The sequence below is a fragment of the Aquarana catesbeiana genome, linkage group LG01, assembly GCF_042186555.1.
Source record: "Aquarana catesbeiana isolate 2022-GZ linkage group LG01, ASM4218655v1, whole genome shotgun sequence".
Taxonomy (NCBI): Eukaryota; Metazoa; Chordata; class Amphibia; order Anura; family Ranidae; genus Aquarana; species Aquarana catesbeiana.
The window spans coordinates 605,805,710-605,833,516 of record NC_133324.1 but is presented as its reverse complement, the minus strand read 5'-3'; the positions used below and the strand labels follow the sequence as shown (position 1 = coordinate 605,833,516).

General features: G+C 40.7%; 1 protein-coding gene across 1 annotated transcript in view; it reads right to left on the bottom strand.

Annotated features, from left to right (window-relative positions):
* The window catches only part of ZAP70 (zeta chain of T cell receptor associated protein kinase 70), a 148,440-nt gene that overhangs the window by 54,587 nt on the left and 66,046 nt on the right, over positions 1–27,807 (bottom strand). Inside the window, exons 3-4 of the mRNA XM_073599211.1 lie at positions 12,772–12,932; positions 12–150 (exon numbers count right to left, since the gene is read on the bottom strand). Coding sequence (XP_073455312.1) covers positions 12–150; positions 12,772–12,932 — 300 coding nt within the window. The remainder of the gene's footprint in view (positions 1–11; positions 151–12,771; positions 12,933–27,807) is intronic.

The following is a 27,807-nucleotide window of genomic DNA, read 5'->3' as shown; positions in this document are numbered from 1 at the left end:
ATTAGACTTGCCTGCCATAAAGTGTCAAACTTGGTTCCTTCAGGGATTCCATATCTCCCAGATTTGTCATGCTCAATCTTATAATGGTAGATTGTTTTTCCATAGATTATTGAAAGGGCAAAGTTGTCAGCTTCTGGTCTCTTCCTTATCCTTAAATAAAGAGATCATGAAAGAATTATTAGTCATTAAAACAATTTCCCTGTGGGTAAAGCAAGCATGAGCACACTCACTGTTGTGAAGGTGGTGAAATTGTAGTAGACAAGTGCAGAGAGAACACTTTAGAGGTAGAGGGGCTGGAAGCAGTGCAAACAGAATGTATGGAGAACATGTATGGAGAGCATAAAAAGCACAGAATGGGGAAAAACACTGAAAATCTAACAAAGATGCTGAGTCTATAGTCTCTCTGGGACACACAACATAATGTAGGCAGGATCAGGAATATACGACCATACATTAAAATGGGAAAGGAATGGTATTCCTAGGACATAAAAAAATGTAAAGAAATGTAATATAAGTATACAACTCAATATATCAAATCAAAGTGTTTTTATTTTTATAATGAATCTGTAAGTGTCTATATATTTGAGAATACAAGTTAGACTTTAATAAAGACTTTGATAATGCTAAAACTAGCGGGCGCTTTATCGATAAAGCCCCCACCCCAGTTTGAAAGTAGCCTAAAGCCTCATACACACGATCGGATTTTCCGCAGACAAAACCTCAGACTTTTGTCCGAAGGCGTGTGCCTGGATTTTGTCTTGCATACAAACGGCAAGGTATTGTCGGCCAACAAACACGAATGTAGTGACCTACTATGTGGTTTTTCAGCTCTTTAGCTGAAGAAGTGTTAGTAGAAGTTTGGTGAGTGTTGATTCGCGCTTTTAAATTTGAGCTTTTCATGTAGCACTTTTCAGTTCACGATTTTAATTTCGTGCTTTTCAGTTTGTTTGTGGACGCCCGTTCGTCAAACAGACATGTTGCGGAATCGGAGGAGATAACATGTTATTTATTATTGGCCTTGGAGTTATTGCTTTGACCAATCCATGAACAGGAGGAGGAGGATTTCTTGGACCAAAAATTAGTTGCTTATAAATGGTCACCAATTATGTCATATGCCTTTGCTGCAGGAGCTCCAGGAGAATAATCCGGATGATTTTTGGAATTATCTCCGGATGACGGACCCCTGCTTTCACCAACCTTTGGCATTGTTGACCCCCTATAATAAGAAGCAGGACACATGCATGAGGCTTTTATTCTTTTTTTTTTGGTTTAGTAATGATTTGATTTGTTATATTTTCTGTATTTTTGGATGCATAGAATGCACTTTTTGGTTAAGTTATATTGGCAGATAGCATTTCTAATTTTATTTGTTTTCTTTTTTTAATGCACATTAAAAAATTGTTTAAAATAATACTTGGCTATGTGTTTTACTTCAAATGACAGTTTGGGAGTAGGCAGTTACATTTAAAAAATACAATATAAAATTAACAAGGGACACCAACATAGTTTTATCTCTGATCTTAAAAACTACGGGATAATGGTGTTGTGGTAACTTGCCAAAAAAAAAAAAATAATAATAAAAAGCATAATAATATTATTCTTGATATCACTAGAAAATAAAAGCCTTTTAAAATACGTTTGGCAGAACTCCATCAGTATCACCAGCAAAGCAGCTTCATTATTATCCCATTAAAGAAGAAGAATGTGCGCTGCATGTCAAGATTTCATAATTTGCCACGTCACGAATGTTAATTCTCCATTACGAACGCTAGTTTACAAGACCGACCGCTTCTGGCTTTTCCTTGCTTTAGGTCGGAGGTGTGTTTAGGGTCGTTATCATGTTGGAATACTGCCCTGCGGCCCAGTCTCTGAAGGGAGAGCATCATGCTCTGCTTCAGTATGTCACAGTGCATATTGGCATTCATGGTTCCCTCAAAGAACTGTAGCTCCCCGGTGCTGGCAGCACTCATGCAGCCCCAGACCATGACACTCTCATCACCATACTTGACTGTAGACAAGACACACTTGTCTTTGTACTCCTCACCTGGTTGTCGCCACACACGCTTGACACCATCTGAACCAAATAAGTTTATCTTGGTCTCATCAGACCACAGGACTTGGTTCCAGTAATCCATATCCTTAGTCTGCTTGTCTTCAGCAAACTTCAGCGGGCTTACTTGTGCATCATCTGTAGATGAGGCTTCCTTCTGGGATGACAGCCATGCAGACCAATTTGATGCAGTGTGCGGCGTATGGTCTGAGCACTGAGAGGCTGACCCCCCCCCACCTCTTCAACCTCTGCAGCAATGCTGGCAGCACTCATATGTCTATTTCCCAAAGACAACCTCTGGATATGACACTGAGCACGTGCACTCAACTTCTTTGGTCAACCATGCCTAAACCTGTTCTGAGTGGAACCTGTCCTGTTAAACCGCTGTATGGTCTTGGCCACCGTTCTGCAGCTCAGTTTCAGGATCTTGGCAATCTTCTTATAGCCTAGGCCATCTTTGTGTAGAGCAACAATTCTTTTTTTCAGATCCTCAGAGAGTTCTTTGCCATGGGGTGCCATGTTGAATTTCCAGTGAGCAGTATGAGAGAGCGAGAGCGATAACATCAAATTTAACACACTAAAAAGATGCACAATAGTGATTAATTGTGTATGTGATTTCGCGCAAAATAAAATGGTGAGTAGAAAGAAACTGTTTTGCAGCAATGCTGTGAGGAGCAGCTCATGTGAACCAGTGGAGTCTGCATCTGCATCTGCATCTGGTTCACATGAGCTGCTCCTCACAGCATTGCTGCAAAACAGTTTCTTTCTACTCACCGTTTTTGCCTTTCTTGATGGAACAGAACTGGACCAGAAAGAGCACAGACCCAAAGGATGTACACAGGCACTTTTATTGTGTCATCGAGGTGAGAGTTCTGGGAGCCCCTAGTGGGCATCCAACGCCACGAAAAGTCACCAGATCACCTATCAACGCATGTTCACCTTAAGCCCTCATGCACACAGGCTGTTAAAAAAACGTTATGAAAACGCCAGTATCTTTGCAGTGATTTTTTTTTAACTTTTTTCAGCTTTTTTCAGCATTTTTGCAATAGCGTTTTTTGAGCATTTTTGAGCGTTTTTTTTTTTTTTTTTTTTTTTCAATGGATCAAAAACGCTAAAAAACGTTGGTGAATGACGTTTTTCAGCGTTTTTCAGCGTTAGAGCGTTTTTACAGCTGAAAAACGTCTTTCAGAACCCACTGGTCCTGGGTTTTTTTTACAGCTTAAAAACGCCTATGCCACTTGCAGCTCAAAAACGCCTAGGTGGGCATGAAGCCATAGACTAACATAGACAGGCCTTTTTAAGCTGCAAAAAAAGCTCAAAAAAGCAGCTGTAAAAACGTCCGTGTGCATGAGGACTTATAGTCACACTTTATTTATGCTATTTGAGTAGCACTGAAGTCACCTTTTTTATGTTCTTTTATGTTCTTTATATCATTGAAGGACATTCACTTATATTTACACTTTTATCTATTGTGGTTCTACACTTTGAGGAATTATATTAGTTGTGCATCTTTATGAAACAGCATTATTCACCCAGAAGTTTTTGCGCAAAATCACATACACAATTAATCACTATTGTGCATCTTTTTAGTTTGTTAGTAGTGAGTGGTGTTCACTATTTTTTGATTTTGCAGCATCACTTTTATTTTTACACGGTTGTATTATAGTAGCGCAGACGTCCATCCTAGGATTTTTTATCAAATTTAACACACCTGCTCCCCGTTCACACCTGAGACCTTGTAACACCAACAAGTTACATGACACCGGGGAGGGAAAATGGCTAATTGGGCCCAATTTGGACATTTTCACTTAGGGGTGTACTCACTTTTGTTGACAATGGTTTAGACCTTAATGGTTGTGTGTTGAGTTATTTTGAGGGGACAGCAAATTTACACTGTTATACAAGCTGTACACTCACTACTTTACATTGTAGCAAAGTGTAATTTCTTCAGTGTTGTCACATGAAAAGATATAATTAAATATTTACAAAAATGTGAGGGGTGTACTCACTTTTGTGAGATACTGTATTTCAACAGATGTAATCATTTGCTGTACATTTACATCTGTTCTGTTTATGTCCATTTTTAGGCAATGAATGCTTTTTGTTTATACTATTGTCACCTATAATTTGTTGTTGCAACAACTAAAAAAGAAACGGATGCAAAAAATGATGTAGACTGATGTGAAGTGAACTGAACTGAAGTGTAGACTGATATAAACTGAGCTGAACTAAAGACAAAAGGAAAAACTGATGTAAACTGAATCCCTTTTTTTTTCTTAGCAAAAACTGAACGGATGACTCTCGTGTGAAAGGAACCTAAGAAAAGATATATGCTCCTAGATTGTAAGCTCTAGCAAGCAGGGCCCTCTGATTCCTCTACCAAATTGTAATGTAACTGTAATGTCTGCCTTCATTTTGTTAAGTGCTGCTCAAACTGTTGGAGCTATGTACATCTTGTATAATAATATATCCGCCAGCAAGAAAGAAAGTGCAAATAGTAGCTATAAGTGTACAGTATATCCAGCAACTTGCCAAAATATAAAATATGGTACTCTAGAAATTAATTCTGATCTAGGGACAGTAAGATGATTAATAATCATCTAGACTGCAAATAATATTATGTAATTTATTTGTTAGAATGTCTATAATAGCTTGGTTCACACTGCTGTGATATGGGACCTGACTTGTGAGACCTCAAGTCGCTTGTCATGTCAAATTCAATGTTTCCCTATGGGAGCTATCTTAAATGATACTACACAAATCACTCACTACACAAGGTTCCTGCACTACTTTGGTCTGACTTGGGTGCGATTTCAGCCTTTGTACAAGTTCCTAAATAGCATCCAAGTCGAATCAAGTCAGAAGGAAGTCGCAGGACAAAGTCTTTTTCCGTTGCAGCAGTGTGAACCAAGCCTAAGACTGTAGTACAGTATGTCAGCAGAACTACTCAGAAATTAAAGTCCATAATAGATAAACATAGATTCAATTTTAACATAAATTATCCAAAACATGGCATCTTGAATCTTTATGCTGTATATCATAGTAGAGACCGGTCCAGCTTGAGTATTCTTTCATTTTTAACACATTCCCTCTATTGGAGAACTGGATAGATTAAAAACACTGTGTTGTATGGCGAATGTGCATATATAGATTTAACACATTTACACAAGATCTAAACAAAAGTATTGATAAATACAAATAATATCAGATAAGACTAATAGTTTTTTTATAAATAACATTTTTTTTTTTAACTTTTATCAGTACAAAGATAGAAAATCTCAGGCATAGTTTATCAATGGCATGACTCAAGAATAATATTTAGAGGCCACAATACCAAAAGCTCACAATCTTCCTTAAAGCACCATTTATACCAAATCAAGGAAACGAGTATAAAGCTTATGCAAAAAAGATCCTTCTAGTAAAAATAAAAAGATAACTATTTTATACATTGGACCATCATACCCTTTTACAAGGAATTTTTTCCTTTGTGATTTCCACTGCTAATTGCCATGGATGTTTTAGACAGCAATACTGACGTGAGCCTTTCTTTGTCAGCTCCGTGCTTTATTTGTAATGCTAAATGGATACATTACATCTAACAGCAGCTGATATGTTAAAAAAAGTCCACACTGCAGAGCTCTTTTAATTTACTACTCTTTCAAGGCAGTATTCAGTTTCTACCAAACACATAAAGTCTATATGTTGAATATTTTGGAAATATTTGGGGATACTGGCATGGGGGAGGGAGTTTGGGGATTGTGGGGTTGTCGTTTGAAAGTGTTTTGGTGCACTCCCTTTTGACATTTTATAGAAATGTAACATTTCAGTGTGATAATGTGATTAAAAAACAGCGCACCAACTACAGGCATACCCCACTTTTAAGTACACAATGGGGTTTATTTACTAAAGCTGGAAAGTGCAAAATCAGGCTCACTTCTGCATAGAAACCAATGAGCTTCTAACCTCGGCTTGTTCAATTAAGCTTTGGTGATAAAACCTGGAAGCTCATTGGTTTCTATGCAGAAGTGAGCCTGATTTTGCACTTTCCAGCTTTAGTAAATAAACCCCATTGTGTACTTAAAAGTGGGGTGTGCCTGTATGCTATCAAACTGGCCACTGGTCAGTTTCTATGAAGCTGAGGGCTTAAGCCTGATATTTTAAGGAATACAATTTCCAATGGATTTTAGATATGTTATGGCTGACTGCTACTCCCACCAGTCAGTTAATTCTTATTACAGCTGGTTAAAAAAATCAATGGTCATATCCACAATATTATAATATAATATATTACCTTAAAAAAAAAGCAATTTTTGTCCTAGTTAAAATAATTAATCAGATTGAGTTGCAAGTAATAATGCAAAATGCAAAAAAATGTATTAAAGGTTGCAAACGATTGGTGCCTTAATGTGGTGTCACTGTTCATGAAAATTGTACCCGTTTCCTGCTAAATGGTACTTTCAAAAATAATTTTTGAGACTGAGCATCATCTAGTCTCAGCGGGGCACTGCTGAGGAGTTAAAACAGACTGCCCTTCTTCCTCTCTCCTCTTGTCATATGACATGCTGCCCTCGTTCCAGATGATCTATGAGTACAAGTGGGAAGGATTGTGATGGGGGTAATATGATGTATGGGGTCACTCTAATGGGACACATGATGTAAGGGGGTATTCTGATGAGGACACCTGATGTTTGGGAACACTCTGATCATAGCTCCCAACTGTCCCCTGATTTGGAGGGACTGTCCCTGATTTGGAACAAAGTCCCTCTTCCCTCTTTCCTCCTCATTTGTCCCTCATTGTGATCTGATCTACATAGTTGTATTTAAAATGCACTTTTAATTTCTCAAAAAGTTTTTCCCAGTGCTAAATCTTTCATCCAATTTCTAAATTTCTGCATTTGTGAATTTCAAAAGCCAATATAAAGGAATAGTAGTGATAAAAAAAAGCACTTGTGGGTTTTACTAATACGTTTTTTGTATAATTGTCCTTTAAGGGGGCGTGGCATGGGGTGTGTCCTATGCCTAAATACATTTGCTAATAGGTGTCCCTCGTTCCTATCGTAACATGTTGGGAGGTATGCTCTGATGGGGCAGTTGATATATGAAGGCACACTGATGAGGGAACCTACTGCATGAGGGAACTGAATGTACGGGGGTACTCTTATGGCGGATCCGATGTATAAGGCACTCTGATGGGGACATAACTTTGGCTGAGCATGTGTTTACCCTTATGTGGCTGCCTTTGTGGATCAGGAGGTGGTTGGGATGCAGTAAAAACATAGCTTAACCACATGTTATCAAATGCCCCCAACCCCCCCCCCCCCAAGCACAAGTGTAAACAAGGCCTTAGAAGCTCATTCACATGGGCGAACAGGAGGGCAGTAAAAGCAAGCAGTTGAGCCGTGTTTTTACTGTCCCCCAACCACCTACCCGAACAAGGAGATGCAGCTGCTCAGGGCTGTACACATGCCATTGCCTCATGCTTTGCTTCGTGGACATGGCAAAAAATGAATGGAACAGGGTCACGCTGCAACTGTGTTCAATACACATATCACCTCCTCACTCCTCAAAATTAATCTGCCACAGTTTGTTTTCCAGAGGGGCAGTAATGATAGATGAACATCTGATTGAGCTCTTAGAGCCCTTTCAGCACCCCTAGATCACTCAGAGCCCCCCTATATCCCTTTAGCTCCATGCTCCCTGGTAGTCCCCTCGGACTGACACCAGTCATGCAGCTACAGTTTTTGACACTGATGCAGTACCATTGTTCCTCTTAGCTACACCACTGACACAGAGACATTTTTTCCTTCCCGTGACACCACCGACAGGGACATTTTCTTCTTTGCCACTGTAAGCCCCATATTTGTGCACTGATTTTAAACAATTCAGTTTGCTGCAGTGTGTTGGTGGGGCTTAATACACCCTAGTGGTAACACTGGGAACTTCGCTCGCTAATGCCTATATGCTCAGGAGGAGACTGCGGTCATGAGAATTCTGCATTAAAGTTGTACTCCTGACTTAAAAGCTAACCTAACTCCTAATACAATTAACTCTTTGTACGAAATTCACTTCACTGCGACTTTGTTTAACTGGACTAGACTTCTTCCAGCCGCTGCAATACTTCTTAGGGGATACTGCAGAGCCTGTATCCTGCTCTTCCAACTTAGCTTTATGTCACCTTACTCCCAGTGACACACTTGAGACTTGGCACTGTATTAAGCACAAACTTTCCACACACTTCTAAGCTTCTGTAATTTTGAGGAGCCTCACTCTTCTTCTTCCTTGTGACATACAGTCTAGATCCATAGGGACTCTGTGCTACTATGTTGGTCCCGTGTATGGGGCACCAGTCGCTAGGGAGGGGTTTAAGCTCAGAAACCCCCTCACTAACAAAGCACTCCATCGTCCTTACCAAGTCACACTATTCACCCACCAGCTGGCAGCTATAGCACCCAACACTCCTCAGGTTATTCCTGGCAATATAGCCATTCACTTGTCAGCTTTACAACTTTCTCCTGTTCATCCCCTTGTTACAAGCCCTGTTCTTTTATACACCTTACATGCACCCCTTTACTCAAACATCTTCAGACCAGGCACTTTTGTTATTTTTGGAACATTTACTTGAGCTTCTTGCAGATACAGAATTAATGTAAAACAGTCTCTCACAGATTCCCCCATACACAGCTCTAGTTCATCCTAGCTAAGGCTGCCTAGTTCATACCTCTTAGATAAGAAAAGTCCTCTCAGCAAAGTCTATGATCCAACTTCCAGTACCCTGACTGGGTACCTCAAAAAGAAGGCCACTTGTTCCTAGTAGAACTACATTCCACAGCATTCCTTCCTGATTATACCCATGTAGAAGGCCCAACCAAACCAGACAGTCTGCCTCCCCTTGTATTTATAGCCCACCAAAAGGGAGAAGAGCTATGAACACCCAGGAGTTAGAAGTCTTTATCCCTTTTCTAACTCCCAGCGTAGGCTGCTATACCAAAACTTACTAACACATTATAGTAACACCGTGTAATCTAACAGCCTGAGATAGTGTGCACCCCACAAGTAGGCACATGCCTACAACTGTGCACAAGTATGCTTACTATTTCAGCACATGCCACAAACATTAAATAAATCTTGCTCTGTGCGTCGCGATTAGCCCCCCTCATCCACATGAGGAGGGGTGAAGTTTGCCATCTTCTGCACTGGATGACCTTGTCCCGGAACTGTCTCTAACTATTGTAAAAAAAATAATGAGCACTAGCAATCCACATGATCTTTTCTGGTTGATGCTCAACTATTGCCTGATGTTTTTATAGTTTGACTACACTCCTTTAATCACTTGTGGCTTTCTACCCTAAAACATATAATAGAGTATTTAACTAAAAAATGTAATAAACATATTACTCACTTTTGGTTTTACAATTGAAGTCCTTTTCTGCACGTAAACACCATTTAATGTATGATGATACACAGTGAAGTATAGCATATACTATATCTGTCAAATAATTCAATGTAGTCAAATAATTCAATGTCATTTTAAAAAAATGTTATAACACATACTGCTGTAGGTCTGTACATGTCTATTTTTTTTGCATATTGTTTCTTTAACACCTGATTATCCATAATTAACTGCTAATTAAGCAATTTCTCTCCATTTAAAAAAAATGTAAGAACATGAATACTACCTTTGACAAGTAAATAATTCTCAATTTTGCAGAATACATTTTGTACTGTTCATCTACAGCAAAACTATCTAATTTTAAAAACTTGGAAAAATACAGTAAGTACACACTACCATTGTATATATTTTACTAATACAGAATATATAAATCTTATAGCAGGACTCCATCTTTTGATATACTTTACATAGTTTGTTTTGGCCACCTTGGCCCAAATGAATTATGTCCCTCACTAACATGTGAGGCCCCTCGGTGTGAGGTATAAACTGTATGTAGCTGCAGCTACAGTGCCTTGAAAAAGTATTCATACTCCTTGAAATTTTCCACATTTTATCATGTTACAACCAAAAAGGTAAATGTATTTTATTGGGATTTTATGTGATAGACCAACACAAAGTGGCACATAATTGTTAAGTGGAAGTAAAATGATAAATAGGTTTTCGAAAACTGTTTACAAATAAATATGTGAAAAATGTGGCGTGCATTTGTATTCAGCCCCCCTGAGTCAATACTTTGTAGAACCACCTTTCACTGCAATTACAGCTACAAGTCTTTTTGGGGATGTCTTTACCAGCTTTGCACATCTAGAGAGTGACATATTTGCCCATTCTTCTTTGCAAAATAGCTCAAACTCTGTCAGATTGGATGGAGAGCGTCTGTAAACAGCAATTTTCAAGTCTTGCCACAAATTCTCGATTGGATTTAGGTCTGGACTTTGACTGGGCCATTCTAACACATGAATATGCTTTGATCTAAACCATTCCATTGTAGCTCTGGCTGTATGTTTAAGGTCGTTGCCCTGCTGGAAGGTGAACCCTCGCCCCAGTCTCAAGTCTTTTACAGACTCTAACAGGTTTTCTTTTAAGATTGCCCTGTATTTGGCTCCATCCATCTTCACATCAACTCTGACCAGCTTCCCTGTCCCTGCTGAAGAAAAGCATCCCCACAACATGATGCTGCTACCACCATGTTTCACGGTGGGGATGGTGTGTTCAGGTTGATGTGCAGTGTTAGTTTTCCATCACACAAAGCGTTTTGCTTTTAGGCCAAAAAGTAAAATTTGATCTCATCTCACCAGAGCACCTTCTTCCACATGTTTGCTGTGTCCCCACATGGCTTCTCGCAAACTGCAAATGGGACTTCTTATGGCTTTCTTTCAACAATGGCTTTCTTCTTGCCACTCTACCATAAAGATCAGATTTGTGGAGTGCACGACTAATAGTTGTCCTGTGGACAGATTCTCCCATCTGAACTGTGGATCTCTGCAGCTCCTCCAGAGTCATCATGGGCCTTTTGGCTGCTTCTCCGATTAATGCTCTCCTTGCCTGGCCTATCTGTTTAGGTGGATGGTAGGTTTGCAGTTGTGCCATAGTCTTTCCATTTTGGGATGATGGATTCAACGATGCTCCGTGAGATTTTTTTATAGCCTAACCCTGCTTTAATCTTATCCACAACTTTATCCCTGACCTGTCTGGTGTGTTCTTTGGCCTTCGTATTGCTGTTTGTTCACTAAGGTTCTCTAACAAACCTCTGAGGGCTTCACAGAACAGCTGTATTTATACTGAGATTAAATTACACACACAGGTGGACTCTATTTACTAATTAGGTGATTTCTGAAGGCAATTGGTTCCACTAGATTTTAATTTGGGGTATCATAGTAAAGGGGGCTGAATACAAATGCACGCTACACTTTTGAAATATTTATTTGTAAAAAATGTTGAAAACCATTTATCATTTACCTTCCACTTCATAATTATGTGCCACTTTGTGTTGGTCTATCACATAAAATCCCCCCCCAAAAAAATGTAAGTTTTTGGTTGTAACATGACAAAATGTGGAAAATTTCAAGGGGTATGAATACTTTTTCAAGGCACTGTACATACAGTATACCACACTGTGTTCCAGGTTTGAGCTTAAACTTCCAGTCTCATACCCAGAACACAGTACAGGCATACCCCACTTTTAAGTACACAATGAAGTTTATTTACTAAAGCTGGAAAGTGCAAAATCAGGCTCACTTCTGCATAGAAACCAATGAACTTCGAACCCCAGCTTGTTCAATTAAGCTTTGATAATAAAACCTGGAAGCTCATTGGTTTCTACGCAGAAGTGAGCCTTATTTTTCACTTTCCAGCTTTAGTAAATAAACCCCATTGTGTACTTAAAAGTGGGGTGTGCCTGTAGAGTCTATCACAGATAGCTCAGCCATTCAGAGAAAGATGTATTCTATCAATGAATACAAAGCTTCTGCTGATTGACTGAGCCAGAGAGGCGGCTGATGATATCACAACCTTTGATTTAGCTAATCAGAGGAAGTTTTGTATTCATTGATAGAATACATTGCTTTCTCTGAATGGCTGAGTACTGCTGTGATAGACTCTACTGTGTTCTGGGTATGAGACAGGAAGTCTTGGCTAGAACCTGGAACACAGTGTGGTATGCTGTATGTAGCCTCGACATCCAGCGGCCTCACATGTTGGTGAGGGACAAGCTGGCCAAAACGAACTATGTAAATTATATCAGAAGATGGGATTCAGCTTTAAAGTGATGCTAAACTTTGGTTTTAATGTATTATAGTCATATATGTATTCTAAACTCAAAAACGTACCTTCTATTGTTCTCCCACAAATCTACAAATTCCTTTTTTTTTGTAATCTAGCTTCCTTCAAAGAGTGGTTATGGTCATTCTCCATGGTGCCACTGTATGTAGGAACATAGCCACCCTGTCTTGCTCCCTCTCAAGATGGACTTTGGACTGTAGGCTAAGGGATTTGTATTGTGCATAGCGCAGTGCACATGACCACAACAAATGTGCACTGCTCCTTTGGAACAAGTGGAAGTGATGGGGGAAAGGAGAGGTTTGGAAGCTCACAGAGTACATTACAAAGAAGCAGGAAAACACAGTAAGAAACAATTATATGAAAAATTAATTACAAGTAGTGGATGTGTATGGATGATGTTTGGAGACTAAGGATATTGTTTAATGTCACTTTTAGAGGTAATAGTAGAATGTTCTAATAATTCATTATTATATACTGGCAAGATACCTACAGAAATTTACCATCTGGTTGTGCTCCTGAGTACAGCTTTCTCTCTGCTTCATTTCTGTTTAGGTTTCCATGGTACCATGCCATCTGTTCATGGGCAGTGGTAGCAATGAGCTTCTCCACTTGTGGAGCTTGGCTTATAATTGCTTGTTCTAGCGCCTCTCCCTGTATGAACAAAAAATCCAAAAGGAAAATATTCTTTGTAACTTTAAACTGATAAAAATTGGATATATATTGGATATATTAAGAAAAATGTAAAATCTATACGACTTTAATCCTTGTTTGAATCTTATTCTGTACATGTATATTGTTTGTATAATTCTTGAATTCTTAATGTGTGTATTTTTTTGTAGATAGCTTGTCATAGATGCATAAACTCCTTAAGAAGCCTAAAATCATTAGGCAAAACATGTCGAGATTGACGCATCTACTGTAACATGGAATATGTAAACTACAGTTGTGTGAAAAAGTAATTGCCCCATCCCATGCTGAATCATGAATGAACTGTGATTAACCACCATTTTTTGGAAAGCTGAGTTAAATTTCACTTGCCACGCCCAGGCCTGATTACTGCCAGACTTGTTGAATCAAGAAATCACATAAATAGAAGCTGTCTGACAAAGTGAAGCATGCTAACAGATCACAAAAAACCACACATCATGCCACAATCTAAAAAAATTCAAGAACAGATTAGAAACAAAGTAATGTACATATATCAGTCTAGGAAGGGTTCCAAAGCCATTTATAAGGCTTTTGGAACTCCAGTGAACCACACGGAGAGCCATTATACACAAATGGAGATAACTTGGAACAGTGGTAAACCTTCCCAGGAGTGGCTGGCCTACAAAAATTACTCCAAGATCAATGACGACAACTCATCCAGGAGGTCATAAAAGAACCCAGAACAACATCTAAAGAACTGCAGCCCTCACTTGCCTCAGGAAAGATCAGTGTTAATGATTCAACAATAAGAAAGAAGCTGGGCAAAAATGGCATCCATGGGAGAGTTCCAAGGCCAAAGCCACTGCTGACCAAAAAGCATGCAAAGGCTCATCTCACATTTACCAAAAAACATCTTGATTATCCCCAAGGCTTTTGGCCAAATATTTTGTGGACTGATGAGACAAAAATTTAACGTTTTGGAAGGTGTGCGTCCCATTACATCTGGCATAAAAACAACAGTCAGACATGGTGGTGGTAGCGTGATGGTCTGGGGCTGCTTTGCAGCTTCAGGACCTGGACGACTTACCATAATTGATGGAACAATGAATTCTGAGCTCTACCAGAAAATCCTAAAGGAGAATGTCCGCCATCAGTTCGTGACCTCAAGCTCAAGTGCACTTGGGTTATGCAGCAGGACAATGATCCGAAACACAACAGCAAGTCTACCTCCAAATGGTTCAAACAAAGCAAAATTTAGGTTTTGGAGTGGCCTAGTCAGAGCCCGGACTAAAATCCAATTAAGATGCTGTATCATGACCTTACACAGGCCATTCATGCTGGAAAACCCTCCAATGTGGCTGAATTAAAACAATTCTGCAGAGAAGAGTGGGCTAAAATTGCTCCATCACAATGTGAAGGACTCATTGCCAGTGATCACAAATGCTTGATTGCAGTTGTTGCCACCAAGGGTGACACAACCAGTTATTAGGTTTAGGGGCAATACTTATAATTTCACATTTCACATAGCCAGGTAGGTTTGGACAGCTTGTTTGCCTTAATAAATGAAACCATCATTTAAAAACTGCATTTTGTATTTACTCAGGTTTTCTTTGTGTAATAGTAAAATTTTTTGATGATCTGAGTCATTTAAGTGTGACAAATATGCAAAAAAAAAAAAAAACTGAAAGGGAGCAAATACTTTTTCACACAACTGTGTGTTTGTTGATCAAAAAAAATTGATTATCTATGATTCTTGGTTTAAATGAATCTTTTTAATTGAAACAAAATAAATGGTTACAACAATAATTGTGTGTTAATCTGCACCTTGAAAGTTCCTATTCTCTTTGTGTATATCTATTCTGATAAAAATTGGACTTGACACTAATGCTAGAGATCTAACTTTTTTGCAGGGCTGTATTTCAGACATCATGCTGTCTTAGACAAACATGAATAATTACATATTTTTACCCTCACCCATTGCCAAGGAGCTTGTGACTCCACTTAACAGCTTCTTCAGCTTTCACCTCAGCAGTTCTTTTAGATTCACCCACAAATGTCCAGAGAAGAGGAAAGAAAAAATGTAAAATTGGCTGCAGGGTCTTTGTGTTAAACTGGAATGAGGGCTTCTGCCACCCTTTCATGTTCCCATTCAGCGCTCCTTTGGCTTCTAAGTTTAAATTACAGTACTGTATAATGAAATGTAATTTTTTTAGATTTGATAGGGTGATAAGGACTTAAAACAATTGCTAGATGTTAATTGCTGTCTGTATTCCTGCTATGGAGGTTCACTCTCTCTAGTTGTCCTGATCACCAATGTCACTGGAAATTAATCTATTGGGTAAATCCAAAATTTCAAGTTGTCACCAGAACAGGAACAGAGGGGAAATTTTCCAGTGGGAACACTTGGTCCCATGACATTTGTCTAAAAAGGGATTTCCCCCACATTTGGAAGACATACCCTCACTTCCTGTTGTGTCTACAGAGGTTTTTACCCTAACACACTCTATACAAAATATTAAAAAAAATGGATTTTTGTATTTACTGTGAAATCACTATCTTGGAGTCTGTTGAGGGACACGGGAAGTCTTTGCAGAAGAAGACTTGTCTGAGGATTTGGTAGCCTTTGAGTGGAAAGACTTGTGTATTGATAGACATTTAATACAATTCCACATAATGATCTAATACAAAAGCTGTACAAGCTAGAACTTAACCCTTGGGTGGTTCAGTGGATATGCAGTTGGCTAACTGATAGATACAAGAGTGCGGTTGTAAATGGGGTTCACTCGGAACAGAAAGCAGTCATTAGTAGTGTACCACAATGCTCTGTACTAGGTCCTGTTCTATTTAATCTATATGTAAGTGATATAACTAAAGAATTGTTGGGCAAGGTATGTCTTTTTGCTGATGACACAAATGTGGGTAATAGGGTTGATATCACTGGAGGTGTCTGTAACATGGAACATGATTTGGCATTGCTGGAAAAATTGTCAAAGCAGTGGAGACTGCAGTTCAATGTTTCTAAATGTAAAATAATGCACCTAGGGAAAAAGAATCCTCAGAGAAAGTACAACATTAGGGATACAGTGTTAGCCAGCACTACAGAAGAAAAAGATTTGGGGGTTCTTATTTAAGATGATTGCAAAATGAGCAAACAGTGTGTCCGGGCAATGGGAAAAGCGAATAGAATTCTAGGATGCATCACTAGAGGAGTCACCAGCAGGAGGAAGGAGGTTCTGATTCCTCTATATAGATCTTTAGTGAGACCTCATTTAGAATACTGTGTCCAGTTCTGGAGACCTCACTTACACAAAGATATAGATAAAATAGAACAAGTGCAGAGACGGGTAAAAAATTGTGAAAGATTTGGGGCATAACACACATCGCAAGCAACTTCAGGAACTTAATATGTGCAGTATGGAGGAAAGAAGGGAAAGGGGAGACATGATTGAAACCTTTAGCCTGGGTTCACACATGTGCGGTGCGAATTGAAGCTCAGGTTTCACTGGGAAGATAAAAATCAGTTGTTCAAAGGTTTCACTGCGTTGTAGCTGCGGATCAGTGAGCAGGGAGAGGGGGAGGGAGGGGGGGGTGTAGTGAGAAGAAGGAGAAAATCCATGTTCAGAACGCAATGCATCTGCGAATCAGATGCGTTCCCATAGGAGATAATGGGCTTGTAATTCGCACCGCAATGCCCAAAAAAAGCACACTTTTTTGTGCAATGTGCAGTGCGAATGCAACGCACATATGTGAACCAGATACATTCAAATTAATGTATTTTAAAATGTCCTGCGAATTGGATGCGGTGTAAGCCTCATCTAATTCGCATAGGTGTGAACGGGGGCTTAAATACATCAAGGAGGTGAATAAGGTTCAGGAGTTCAGTTTTTTCAAGATGAAACCAAAATCAAGAACATGGGGACATGACCTCAAACTAACTGGAGGAAAGTTCAAAACTAATCTTAGAAAGTATCATTTTACTGAAAGGGTAGTTGATGCTTGGAATAAACTACCAGCAGAGGTAGTGAAGCAATCAACAGTAAATGGCTTCAAACAAAAAAATCAAAACAAAATAAAAATAAAAAAAAATATTTTGTTTCTTAAAACCCTCTATGGGATTTTGTTTGTAAGAAACAAAATTATTAGGCTAGTGATGGTGGCAACCTTTTCCTTGAACAGAGTGAGCAAACACTAAAACCTAAATAAAAAACAAAGCTTTTCCCCAAGCCTGGAGGACTTGGACATTCAACGCTTGTAGTTCCTGGCTTTCAGAAATGATAGGGGCTATAAATCTCTAAAGTGGAAGGTTTTTCCACCCGAGGCTTAGCTTTCTTTTGCAGTGGCAAAAGGGTGCTCTTTTCCCCATGATAGCCTTGATAAAGGAATCCAGTGATGGTCTGCAGAATCTCTCCCTAGTGCTTTTAGCATTCGATTTTAGAATGAATGTAATTTCCTGAACAAAAACCACATACACTGTTAGAAATTGCTCTTTTGAGAAAAAATTTCCATTCTGCACCCTCGAATTTTGTCATCACTGTGGTCAAAAACAAACATCAATTTGACCCCACCAACAAATAAAACAATTCAATAAACATTCATAAAATGAAAACTTTTTAATTAAATTCTACTAGTATATAGCCAGTTTAGTTGAATAATGGCCATCCAGCCTATCTTTGTACAACTAACCTAGAAAAAATACAAGCATATTCCGTACTGTATACTTCAACTGTAAGAAAATTCCCACACTGCAGTGGAAATATAAAGTCATTCCTGTATGCAGGTGTATGAGTTCCTTAACACTGATCTCCAGGCAAGCATTTAAATAAATACAATATACTGTGTATATATATATATATATATATATATATATATATATATATATATATATATATATATATATATATATAAATCTTATTGCATAATGAAAGAGCAGCAGTACACTGTTAAAAATGCAATGAATTCTATCCCAGTATTGCTCTGTCGCAGATTACAGGAGGTTGATGTCAAAACAGATGTGGGTAGCTATGTTAGTTAAAATGTGTTTCATATTATTTGAAATCAGAGGCATAGCTTAAAGCTTGTGGGCCCCGATGCAAAAGCTGACCTGGCCCCCCCCCACTACCATCTGCTGCTTTTACAGCATGCTTGCCCCATCACCCTGTGTAGGTGAAACTGGACACTCAGAGTGCCCAGGATGGGCCTTGGCAGGCCCCTGTGTTTACTGAATTACCTACACAAGGTGACAAGTTATCAAAGATCTCCGTGGTTCAGCATCCTTATTTAAGAAATTAACCAGCAAGGCCAAACTTAATATTAGGGAAAACTTAGGCTACTTTTACACTGGGGCCGCTCCGCGTTAGCGGTAAAGCGCCACTCCTTTTAGCGGCGCTTTACTGCTGTTTTAGTGGCGCTTTTGGCCGATAGCAGGGTGTTTTTAATCCCCAAGAAGGGGTTAAAAATGCCTGTGTTGTGGCGCATTTTCTGGCACTTCGGAAGCGCTGCTTATTCAATGCCATTGACAGGGGCGGTTTGGGAGTGGTGTATACAGCTCTCCCAAACTGCCCCAAAGATGCTGCTTACAGGACTTTTTTCACCATCCTGCAAGCGCACCGCCCCAGTGTGAAAGCACTCAGGCTTTCACATTGGGGAGGCATGAGAGGCAGTTTTCAGGAGCTTTACAGGCGCTATTTTTAGCGCTAAAATGCCAAAAAACTGCCTCAGTGTGCAAGGGGTCTGAGAGAAAGAATAAAACAAATGAGGCTGCAAAAATCTAAACTTCCCACCTTAGTGGATATTGTCAGTCAGTAGAGCAATGGACAGAGTCCCCATTATCACATCAGAGCGCCCATTTCACATCAGAGCCCCTATTATCACATCAGACCCCCCTCCATTACATCAGAGCCCAGATTTCACATCAGAATCCCATCCATCACATCAGAGCCCCCATTATCACATCAGAGCCCCCTCCATCACATCAGAGCTCCCATTGTCACATCAGAGCCCCCATTGTCACATCAGAGCCCCCATTATCATATCAGAGTCCCCTCCATCACATCAGGGTCCCCTCCGTCACATCAGAAACCCCTCCGTCATATCAGATCCCCCTCCGTCACATCAGATCCCCCTCCGTCACATCAGATCCCCCTCCGTCACATCAGAGCCCCCTTCATCACATCAGAGCCCCCTTCATCACATCAGAGCCCCCATTTCACATCAGAGTCCCATCCATTACATCAGAACCCCCTCCATTACATCAGAGCTCCCTTCATCACATCAGAGCCCCCTTCATCACATCAGAGCTCCCATTATCACATCAGAGGCTCTATTACATCAGAGCCCTCTTCATCACAACAGAGTCCCCATCATCACATCAGATTCCCCTTCATCACATCAGAGCCCCCTTCATTACATCAGAGCCCCCATTATCACATCATTGCCCCCTTCATCACATCAGAACCCCTTTCATCACATCAGAGCCCCCATTATCACATCAGAGCCCCCATTTCACATCAGAGCCCAGATTTCACATCAGAGTCCCCATCATCACATCAGAGCCCCCTCCATCACATCAGAGCCCCCTCCATCTATCACATCAGAGCCCCATTATCACATCAGAGCCCCCATTATCACACAAGAGCCCCCTCCATCACATTAGAGCCCCCTTCATCGCATCAGAGTCCCCTCCATTACATCAGAGCCCCCTCCATCACATCAGAGCCCCCATTATTTTTTTTTTTCAATATCTTTATTGTGTTTTTTTTAAATGACAAGTAAATATCCAAGTATAAAATTGCATCACTTAACATCCACCAAATACTAGTACCTTAATTAATTCCCCCTCCCCTTTTTATTGCTAAAACCCTGCCCTTACTCCCGACCTGATCCCTTCCTCTGCTCTCTTTAATTCTACATATCTCCTTCACTGCTTAAACTCTCTCAAGATCTTCCATTTACTTTTAAATCGGTCTATTTCCTCCTCTCCACAAAACCTGAGATATTCCATATAGTAAATCTCGTCTACCTTTCTACACCAGCTTCCAATCTTAGGTCTTTCCTTCCCCTGCCATTGCCGGGGTATTACATTTTTAGCTGCATGCATTAGATGGGGAAACAATGTTCTCAGGTAATGTTTGATTGGCATTCTTACCCCATGAAACAAACACCTCCATGGATCTTCCACAATCTCTATTTTAGCCAACCCTTTAATTACCTGCAACATCTCTCTCCAATAGTTTTAAATTTTTTGGGCACGTCCACCATATATGGGCCATCGTTCCCACCTCCCCACACTCCCGCCAGCATAGTCGTGAGACTTCCTTTTGATATTTATTTGCCTTATCCGGTGTTATGTACCAGCATGCTAAACATTTGTAATTCATTTCGATAGTGTTACTATCTATTGCCGTGGAATGTGTCATCTTAAAAATTTTCCCAAAATCCTGATCTTTCTCTAACTTCCCCAGTTCATCTTTCCACTTTGTTATGAATGGCAGTATTTCCGGCCCCTCCAATCTCATAAGCACTTTGTAGATCCTTGAGATTCCCCTCTTTGTTCCTTCTGTCATGCATAACCGCTAAAACGGTCATAAGTCCTCCTGGGATCTTACTGGCTGGGGCAGTGATGTAACAAAATGTTTCAGCTGGGAGTACCGCCATTCGTCTATTACCGTTAACTAATTTTTTTGTTTTAACTCCTGTAACGTATATTTTACCCTTCCTCGTGATATCTTTTGCGTCTTCTTGTTTAATCCATTCCCCAAACAATCTCCCTTTCCCCAGGGTTGGTTTGGTGTGGGGGGTTGGGCGGGTGCCGCACCGCGCATCGGCGCCACGCATCGCTCCTGCGCATGACGTCATTGGTTGACGCCGTTGTACGGGAGCAAACTTTTTTCCATCCTCCCGACCTGGCTGGACGTGGTGACGCCAGTCATGGGCGGACTTCCACCGCCCAGGCAGGGGCCCCGCCCCATGCCTCGTCGGCTCAGCGTAACGTTGGCGGCAATCGCCGGCGCAGGTGGGCTGCATATCAGGCGTCTCCCCTCGTGCAGTCCTCCTCTCCACATACATGCAGATGTCATAACTTTGGGAAGCTCCTGTCTTTAGTACTCGAAGGTAACATTGCTCGACCATTTTCCTTGAGTTTTTACTTTTATTTTTACCCTAGTTCAATAATTTTGGTATATCATAGTGGATCTACTTATCCATTTCAGATATGCTTCCCATTATTTGGAAATTATTGGTCACTTTTTGGAGAGGTTGGTATGCACTGAGTGGATGACGCCTGTTTGCGCCTGTCATGTGTTGGATTTTTTGTCGCCTCGGCTCCGGGGAAGAGCAATGTCTTTTGACCCAGTATCTGTATCTCACCATGCTTTGTCACATATGTAAGTATCCAGAAACTGACTTGTCTGTCTTTTCTGGCTGCTATTTAGCCTACTTCTTGATACCATTTTACCTTGTTATTTCAGATATCCTATAGCATCCGCCCCTGAAGAAGTGTATTTCACAGAAACGCGTCGGGCATTATGGATGCAGCCACTGTGCGTTCTATAGGACTCCACTTTTATTAATATTTACGCATCAATTTTTAGACTAATTTTACATCATGTTATCTTGTGTTTTCCCAGCATCATATGTACAACAATTTTAGGATATGTGTATCATCTATTTATTGTTGAGATTTTGTATTGTTTGTTCATATGCATGTATTTCATAGGACATGCTTGGTGCACATGCACAGGCTATTTTACGTGTATACACATCAATATGCGTCATATGCAATAAATTGAATTTTGTATCTCAACCCCAATCTGTCAGCTGTCTCATTTAAAGTCCCACCGCCCCTCTTGTTTCTTTGAACCCGGGATGGAGGTACTACCCCGTGCCTCACTTAAAGTCCCAAACCTTCCATTGATACTTGATACCAGGGATGGAGACAGCTGACAGTAGCAGGCAGTTATCCCCTGCCTAGCTTTATTTGAGGTTTTGAGAGTGTGTGTTAGGGTACCTTTTGGTACACACACACTTTTTTGCAACATTTTGTTGTATTTTCTGGGTTAATTACATACATCTTCCAGCATGGTGGCCAGCTCTGGGCCAGTGTTTTGTTTATACCCGGAGCTGCGATGCGCCCTGCGGGCCCCCCCATCCCCTCCACGTTCACCCCAGGGAGGGTTGGTTTGGTGTGGGGGGTTGGGCGGGTGCCGCACCGCGCATCGGCGCTACGCATCGCTCCTGCGCATGACGTCATTGGTTGACGCCGTTGTACGGGAGCAAACTTTTTTCCATCCTCCCGACCTGGCTGGACGTGGTGACGCCAGTCATGGGCGGACTTCCACCGCCCAGGCAGGGGCCCCGCCCCATGCCTCGTCGGCTCAGCGTGACGTTGGCGGCAATCGCCGGCGCAGGTGGGCTGCATATCAGGCGTCTCCCCTCGTGCAGTCCTCCTCTCCACATACATGCAGATGTCATAACTTTGGGAAGCTCCTGTCTTTAGTACTCGAAGGTAACATTGCTCGACCATTTTCCTTGAGTTTTTACTTTTATTTTTACCCTAGTTCAATAATTTTGGTATATCATAGTGGATCTACTTATCCATTTCAGATATGCTTCCCATTATTTGGAAATTATTGGTCACTTTTTGGAGAGGTTGGTATGCACTGAGTGGATGACGCCTGTTTGCGCCTGTCATGTGTTGGATTTTTTGTCGCCTCAGCTCCGGGGAAGAGCAATGTCTTTTGACCCAGTATCTGTATCTCACCATGCTTTGTCACATATGTAAGTATCCAGAAACTGACTTGTCTGTCTTTTCTGGCTGCTATTTAGCCTACTTCTTGATACCATTTTACCTTGTTATTTCAGATATCCTATAGCATCCGCCCCTGAAGAAGTGTATTTCACAGAAACGCGTCGGGCATTATGGATGCAGCCACTGTGCGTTCTATAGGACTCCACTTTTATGAATATTTACGCATCAATTTTTAGACTAATTTTACATCATGTTATCTTGTGTTTTCCCAGCATCATATGTACAACAATTTTAGGATATGTGTATCATCTATTTATTGTTGAGATTTTGTATTGTTTGTTCATATGCATGTATTTCATAGGACATGCTTGGTGCACATGCACAGGCTATTTTACGTGTATACACATCAATATGCGTCATATGCAATAAATTGAATTTTGTATCTCAACCCCAATCTGTCAGCTGTCTCATTTAAAGTCCCACCGCCCCTCTTGTTTCTTTGAACCCGGGATGGAGGTACTACCCCGTGCCTCACTTAAAGTCCCAAACCTTCCATTGATACTTGATACCAGGGATGGAGACAGCTGACAGTAGCAGGCAGTTATCCCCTGCCTAGCTTTATTTGAGGTTTTGAGAGTGTGTGTTAGGGTACCTTTTGGTACACACACACTTTTTTGCAACATTTTGTTGTATTTTCTGGGTTAATTACATACATCTTCCAGCATGGTGGCCAGCTCTGGGCCAGTGTTTTGTTTATACCCGGAGCTGCGATGCGCCCTGCGGGCCCCCCCATCCCCTCCACGTTCACCCCAGGGAGGGTTGGTTTGGTGTGGGGGGTTGGGCGGGTGCCGCACCGCGCATCGGCGCTACGCATCGCTCCTGCGCATGACGTCATTGGTTGACGCCGTTGTACGGGAGCAAACTTTTTTCCATCCTCCCGACCTGGCTGGACGTGGTGACGCCAGTCATGGGCGGACTTCCACCGCCCAGGCAGGGGCCCCGCCCCATGCCTCGTCGGCTCAGCGTGACGTTGGCGGCAATCGCCGGCGCAGGTGGGCTGCATATCAGGCGTCTCCCCTCGTGCAGTCCTCCTCTCCACATACATGCAGATGTCATAACTTTGGGAAGCTCCTGTCTTTAGTACTCGAAGGTAACATTGCTCGACCATTTTCCTTGAGTTTTTACTTTTATTTTTACCCTAGTTCAATAATTTTGGTATATCATAGTGGATCTACTTATCCATTTCAGATATGCTTCCCATTATTTGGAAATTATTGGTCACTTTTTGGAGAGGTTGGTATGCACTGAGTGGATGACGCCTGTTTGCGCCTGTCATGTGTTGGATTTTTTGTCGCCTCAGCTCCGGGGAAGAGCAATGTCTTTTGACCCAGTATCTGTATCTCACCATGCTTTGTCACATATGTAAGTATCCAGAAACTGACTTGTCTGTCTTTTCTGGCTGCTATTTAGCCTACTTCTTGATACCATTTTACCTTGTTATTTCAGATATCCTATAGCATCCGCCCCTGAAGAAGTGTATTTCACAGAAATGCGTCGGGCATTATGGATGCAGCCACTGTGCGTTCTATAGGACTCCACTTTTATGAATATTTACGCATCAATTTTTAGACTAATTTTACATCATGTTATCTTGTGTTTTCCCAGCATCATATGTACAACAATTTTAGGATATGTGTATCATCTATTTATTGTTGAGATTTTGTATTGTTTGTTCATATGCATGTATTTCATAGGACATGCTTGGTGCACATGCACAGGCTATTTTACGTGTATACACATCAATATGCGTCATATGCAATAAATTGAATTTTGTATCTCAACCCCAATCTGTCAGCTGTCTCATTTAAAGTCCCACCGCCCCTCTTGTTTCTTTGAACCCGGGATGGAGGTACTACCCCGTGCCTCACTTAAAGTCCCAAACCTTCCATTGATACCAGGGAAAAAAAGTTAGTTTCTTTTAATGGTATCAAGGGTGAATTAAATTCCCATTTTCCTTCATGTGCATCAAGTCCCAAATTACCAAAATTTTCTTTGTGATAACGTTTGCATTTTTGCTTATTTCTCTGAACCCTGTACTTTTTCCTTGTTCGTTTTTACCCATTCTAACACCTGTGATAGTAATATTGCATTATAGTATGTTTTAATAGCACCCTCAGCCCCCCTTCGTTTTTTGTCTTTGTTCAGTATCACGAGGCTTATGCTTGGCTTCTTTTTCTGCCATATAAACCTAAGTAATAATGTTTTTAATGTATTAAAGTATGCTTGTGGGAGGGGGATTGGCAGCATCTGCTTTTTATACGTAATCTTAGGCAAAATTGCCATTTTAAAAATAATAATCTTGCCTAACCAGGAGAGGTATCCTGTTGCAGTTTTATTTCCATTTTTATTTCATTCAGGAGCGGGATAAAATTTACTTGGTATATTGTCTTCAGATAGTGTTATTTTTACTCCACAGTTTGTGCTCTTCATCTCCAATTCTGATCCATTGCCCCTATGTCTGGACTCTGTATGGCCGCCGCCAGAAGTGGCTCCAGCGAGAGAACGAACAACAGGGGGGACAGGGGACAACCCTGTCTGGTTCTGTTTTGCATCTCAAAGGGCATAGACACTGACCCATTGACCTTTACCCTAGTTATTGGATGGTTGTGCAATGCTTCAATCCAGTTGGTCATCTTTGGGCCTACTCCCATTACCTCCGGTGTCTTCATCATGAATCCCCAGTCTACCCTATCAAACGCTTTTTCCGCGTCTATTGAGAGTAGTAGTCCTGGGGACCCACATCTTTTTATTTCATGCGTGAGTAACAGTGCTCTAACCCCATTATCCCTCCCTTTCCTTCCTGGAATGAATCCGACCTGGTCCGCATGGACCAAGTCGTTCATTACCGTTTTCATCCTACTCACTAGAACCTTAACGAATAGTTTTGTATCTGAATTCCGTATCATAGCAATGAGGTAGGTCTGTAACTTGAACACAGGGTAGCGTGTTTCCCATCCTTTGGGATAATTGTAATAAGCGCTGCTAGGGCATCCCTTCTCATCTCCCAACTCGATCCTATCCCATTAATATACGTACATAATCTAGGGATTAATATTTCCACCTCTTATAGAACCTCTTATACTAAAATATTGTCAGCCCATCTGGGCCTGGACTTTTCCCTGTATCTTTTAGGATCCTACCTATTTCTTCTTTTGTAATGGGTTCTTCTAGGGTGCTTAATCTGTCTTCTGAGATTTTATTTAGACTTACTTCCCTCGGGAACATTATCATTTTCTCTCTCCTCTCTTTTCCCTGCTCTAGGGTCTCTGTTTTACTGAGTACAGTTCTTCATAATATTTTTGAAATACATCTGCTATCCCCTTTGTAGTAAAAACCATTTCCCCTGTACTACTTTGGATTTTCTCTATATAATTTTGAGGGTTTTTTTTCTTTTCAGTACTCAAGCCAGGTACTTAAGCGTTTTGTTCCCTCCTATATACCTCTTTTTCTTAATTCTATTGTAAGTACTACAGGTTTCTTGTTCTATTAGTTCTTTTAATTCATCCCTTTGTATGGTGAGCTCCTTATACACTTCTTTCTCTGCTGTTTTTTTATGTTGCTGTTCTAAATCATATGTTTCTTTCATTAATACTTCCCTTTTCCTTATTCTTTCCTTTTTTTTTCCCCATTGCTATCAGGATTCCTCTTATGTAGGCCTCCCACAGTGTCACCGCCTTTACCTCTTCTGTATCATTAGTTTTAAAGTAATGTTCTAAGTAATGTTCTAATTCTTTTCTTATCCTACACTCCGCTTCATTTTCCTGGATTAGTTCTTTGTTTAGTCTCCATAAATGAACCCTCTCTTGGGCCCTACTTATCCTCATTTTCATTGTTACTGGGGCATGGTCTGAGAAAGATGTGACTTCTATATTTGTACTAATCACTGAATCAGAAAATAATCTATTTTTGAGTACGTCCCATGTACAGGGGAGTGAAATGTACAGGCTGGTGTTTTCGCATGTTGTATCCTCCATGCATCCATCAGCTGGTTCTGATGCAATTTCTTTTTTAATATCTTCTATCTAGCATTCCTGATCCCCTGCACCCGGGACGTACTATCTATCTCAGGTTGCATACAGTAATTAAAATCACCTGCTATAATAACTCCCCCTTTTTGAACTTCATTCGTTTCTCAATAACTGCATTTAAATATTTTATTGGGTTCTTATTTGGGCAATAGATGTTTCCCAGGGTATAATCTACCTAGTTTAGTCTCCCCCTCAGGAACAGGTAAAGCCCTTCAGGATCCACCTGCCTCTCTTTTAGCGTGAACCTTACTCCTCTGGCAAACCCAACTGCAACTCCCTTAGCCCGTTTTGTTGTAGAATCTCTTGGAAAAACCTTTGAGCTTAATAATATAGTTGTTTTGTGGGAGATATGAGTCTCCTGCAGAAAGACTACCTCTCCAGAGAGTTGATTAATTTCTCTTAAAATGTTATTTCTTTTTGTATATGTGTTTAACCTCCGTACATTATACGTCAGAAAGTTCACTGCGGTCATCTTTGCTTGCTGTACTCCCCTCTCCCAATCCTATTTTCTTTACTCTTCCCGAATTTAAATTCAGGATAGTTAAATCCACATACTGGTGATTTCTAATTTGGTGGGGAGTTCAGCGAGCCCAGAGAGATTGGCAGCTCCACTACATTCCTATTTCCAAAAGAAAAAAAAACTCCTTCTACCCCCCCCCCCCGTCTTTATGGGAATTCTGGTCATTCCTTGACCAATGATCCAAGGCCCACCACTCCCTCCTGCCTTGCGATTCTTTGTCCTTTCCTTCGTGTTTTTAGCGTCCTTTTCTTCTTGTTTTGCGGGGTGTTTGGCTTTGAGGCTTTGCCATATCTGTTCTTAATCTTTATAGTTCTGGAATCTCAGGATCACATCTCTAAGAATTTCTCCTGCAATATCCGCTGGTTTTCTAATTCTGTGTACTCTTTCAAATATGATTTCTTTCTGTTGATGCCCTTCCCAACAGTGGGCCAAATACTTTGTCCATTTTATGTTGTAGAATTTCTCCCTGTATCTCAGGTAGGCGCCGTATTCTTAGGTTTTCCCTTCTGTTACGGCTTGCCTGAT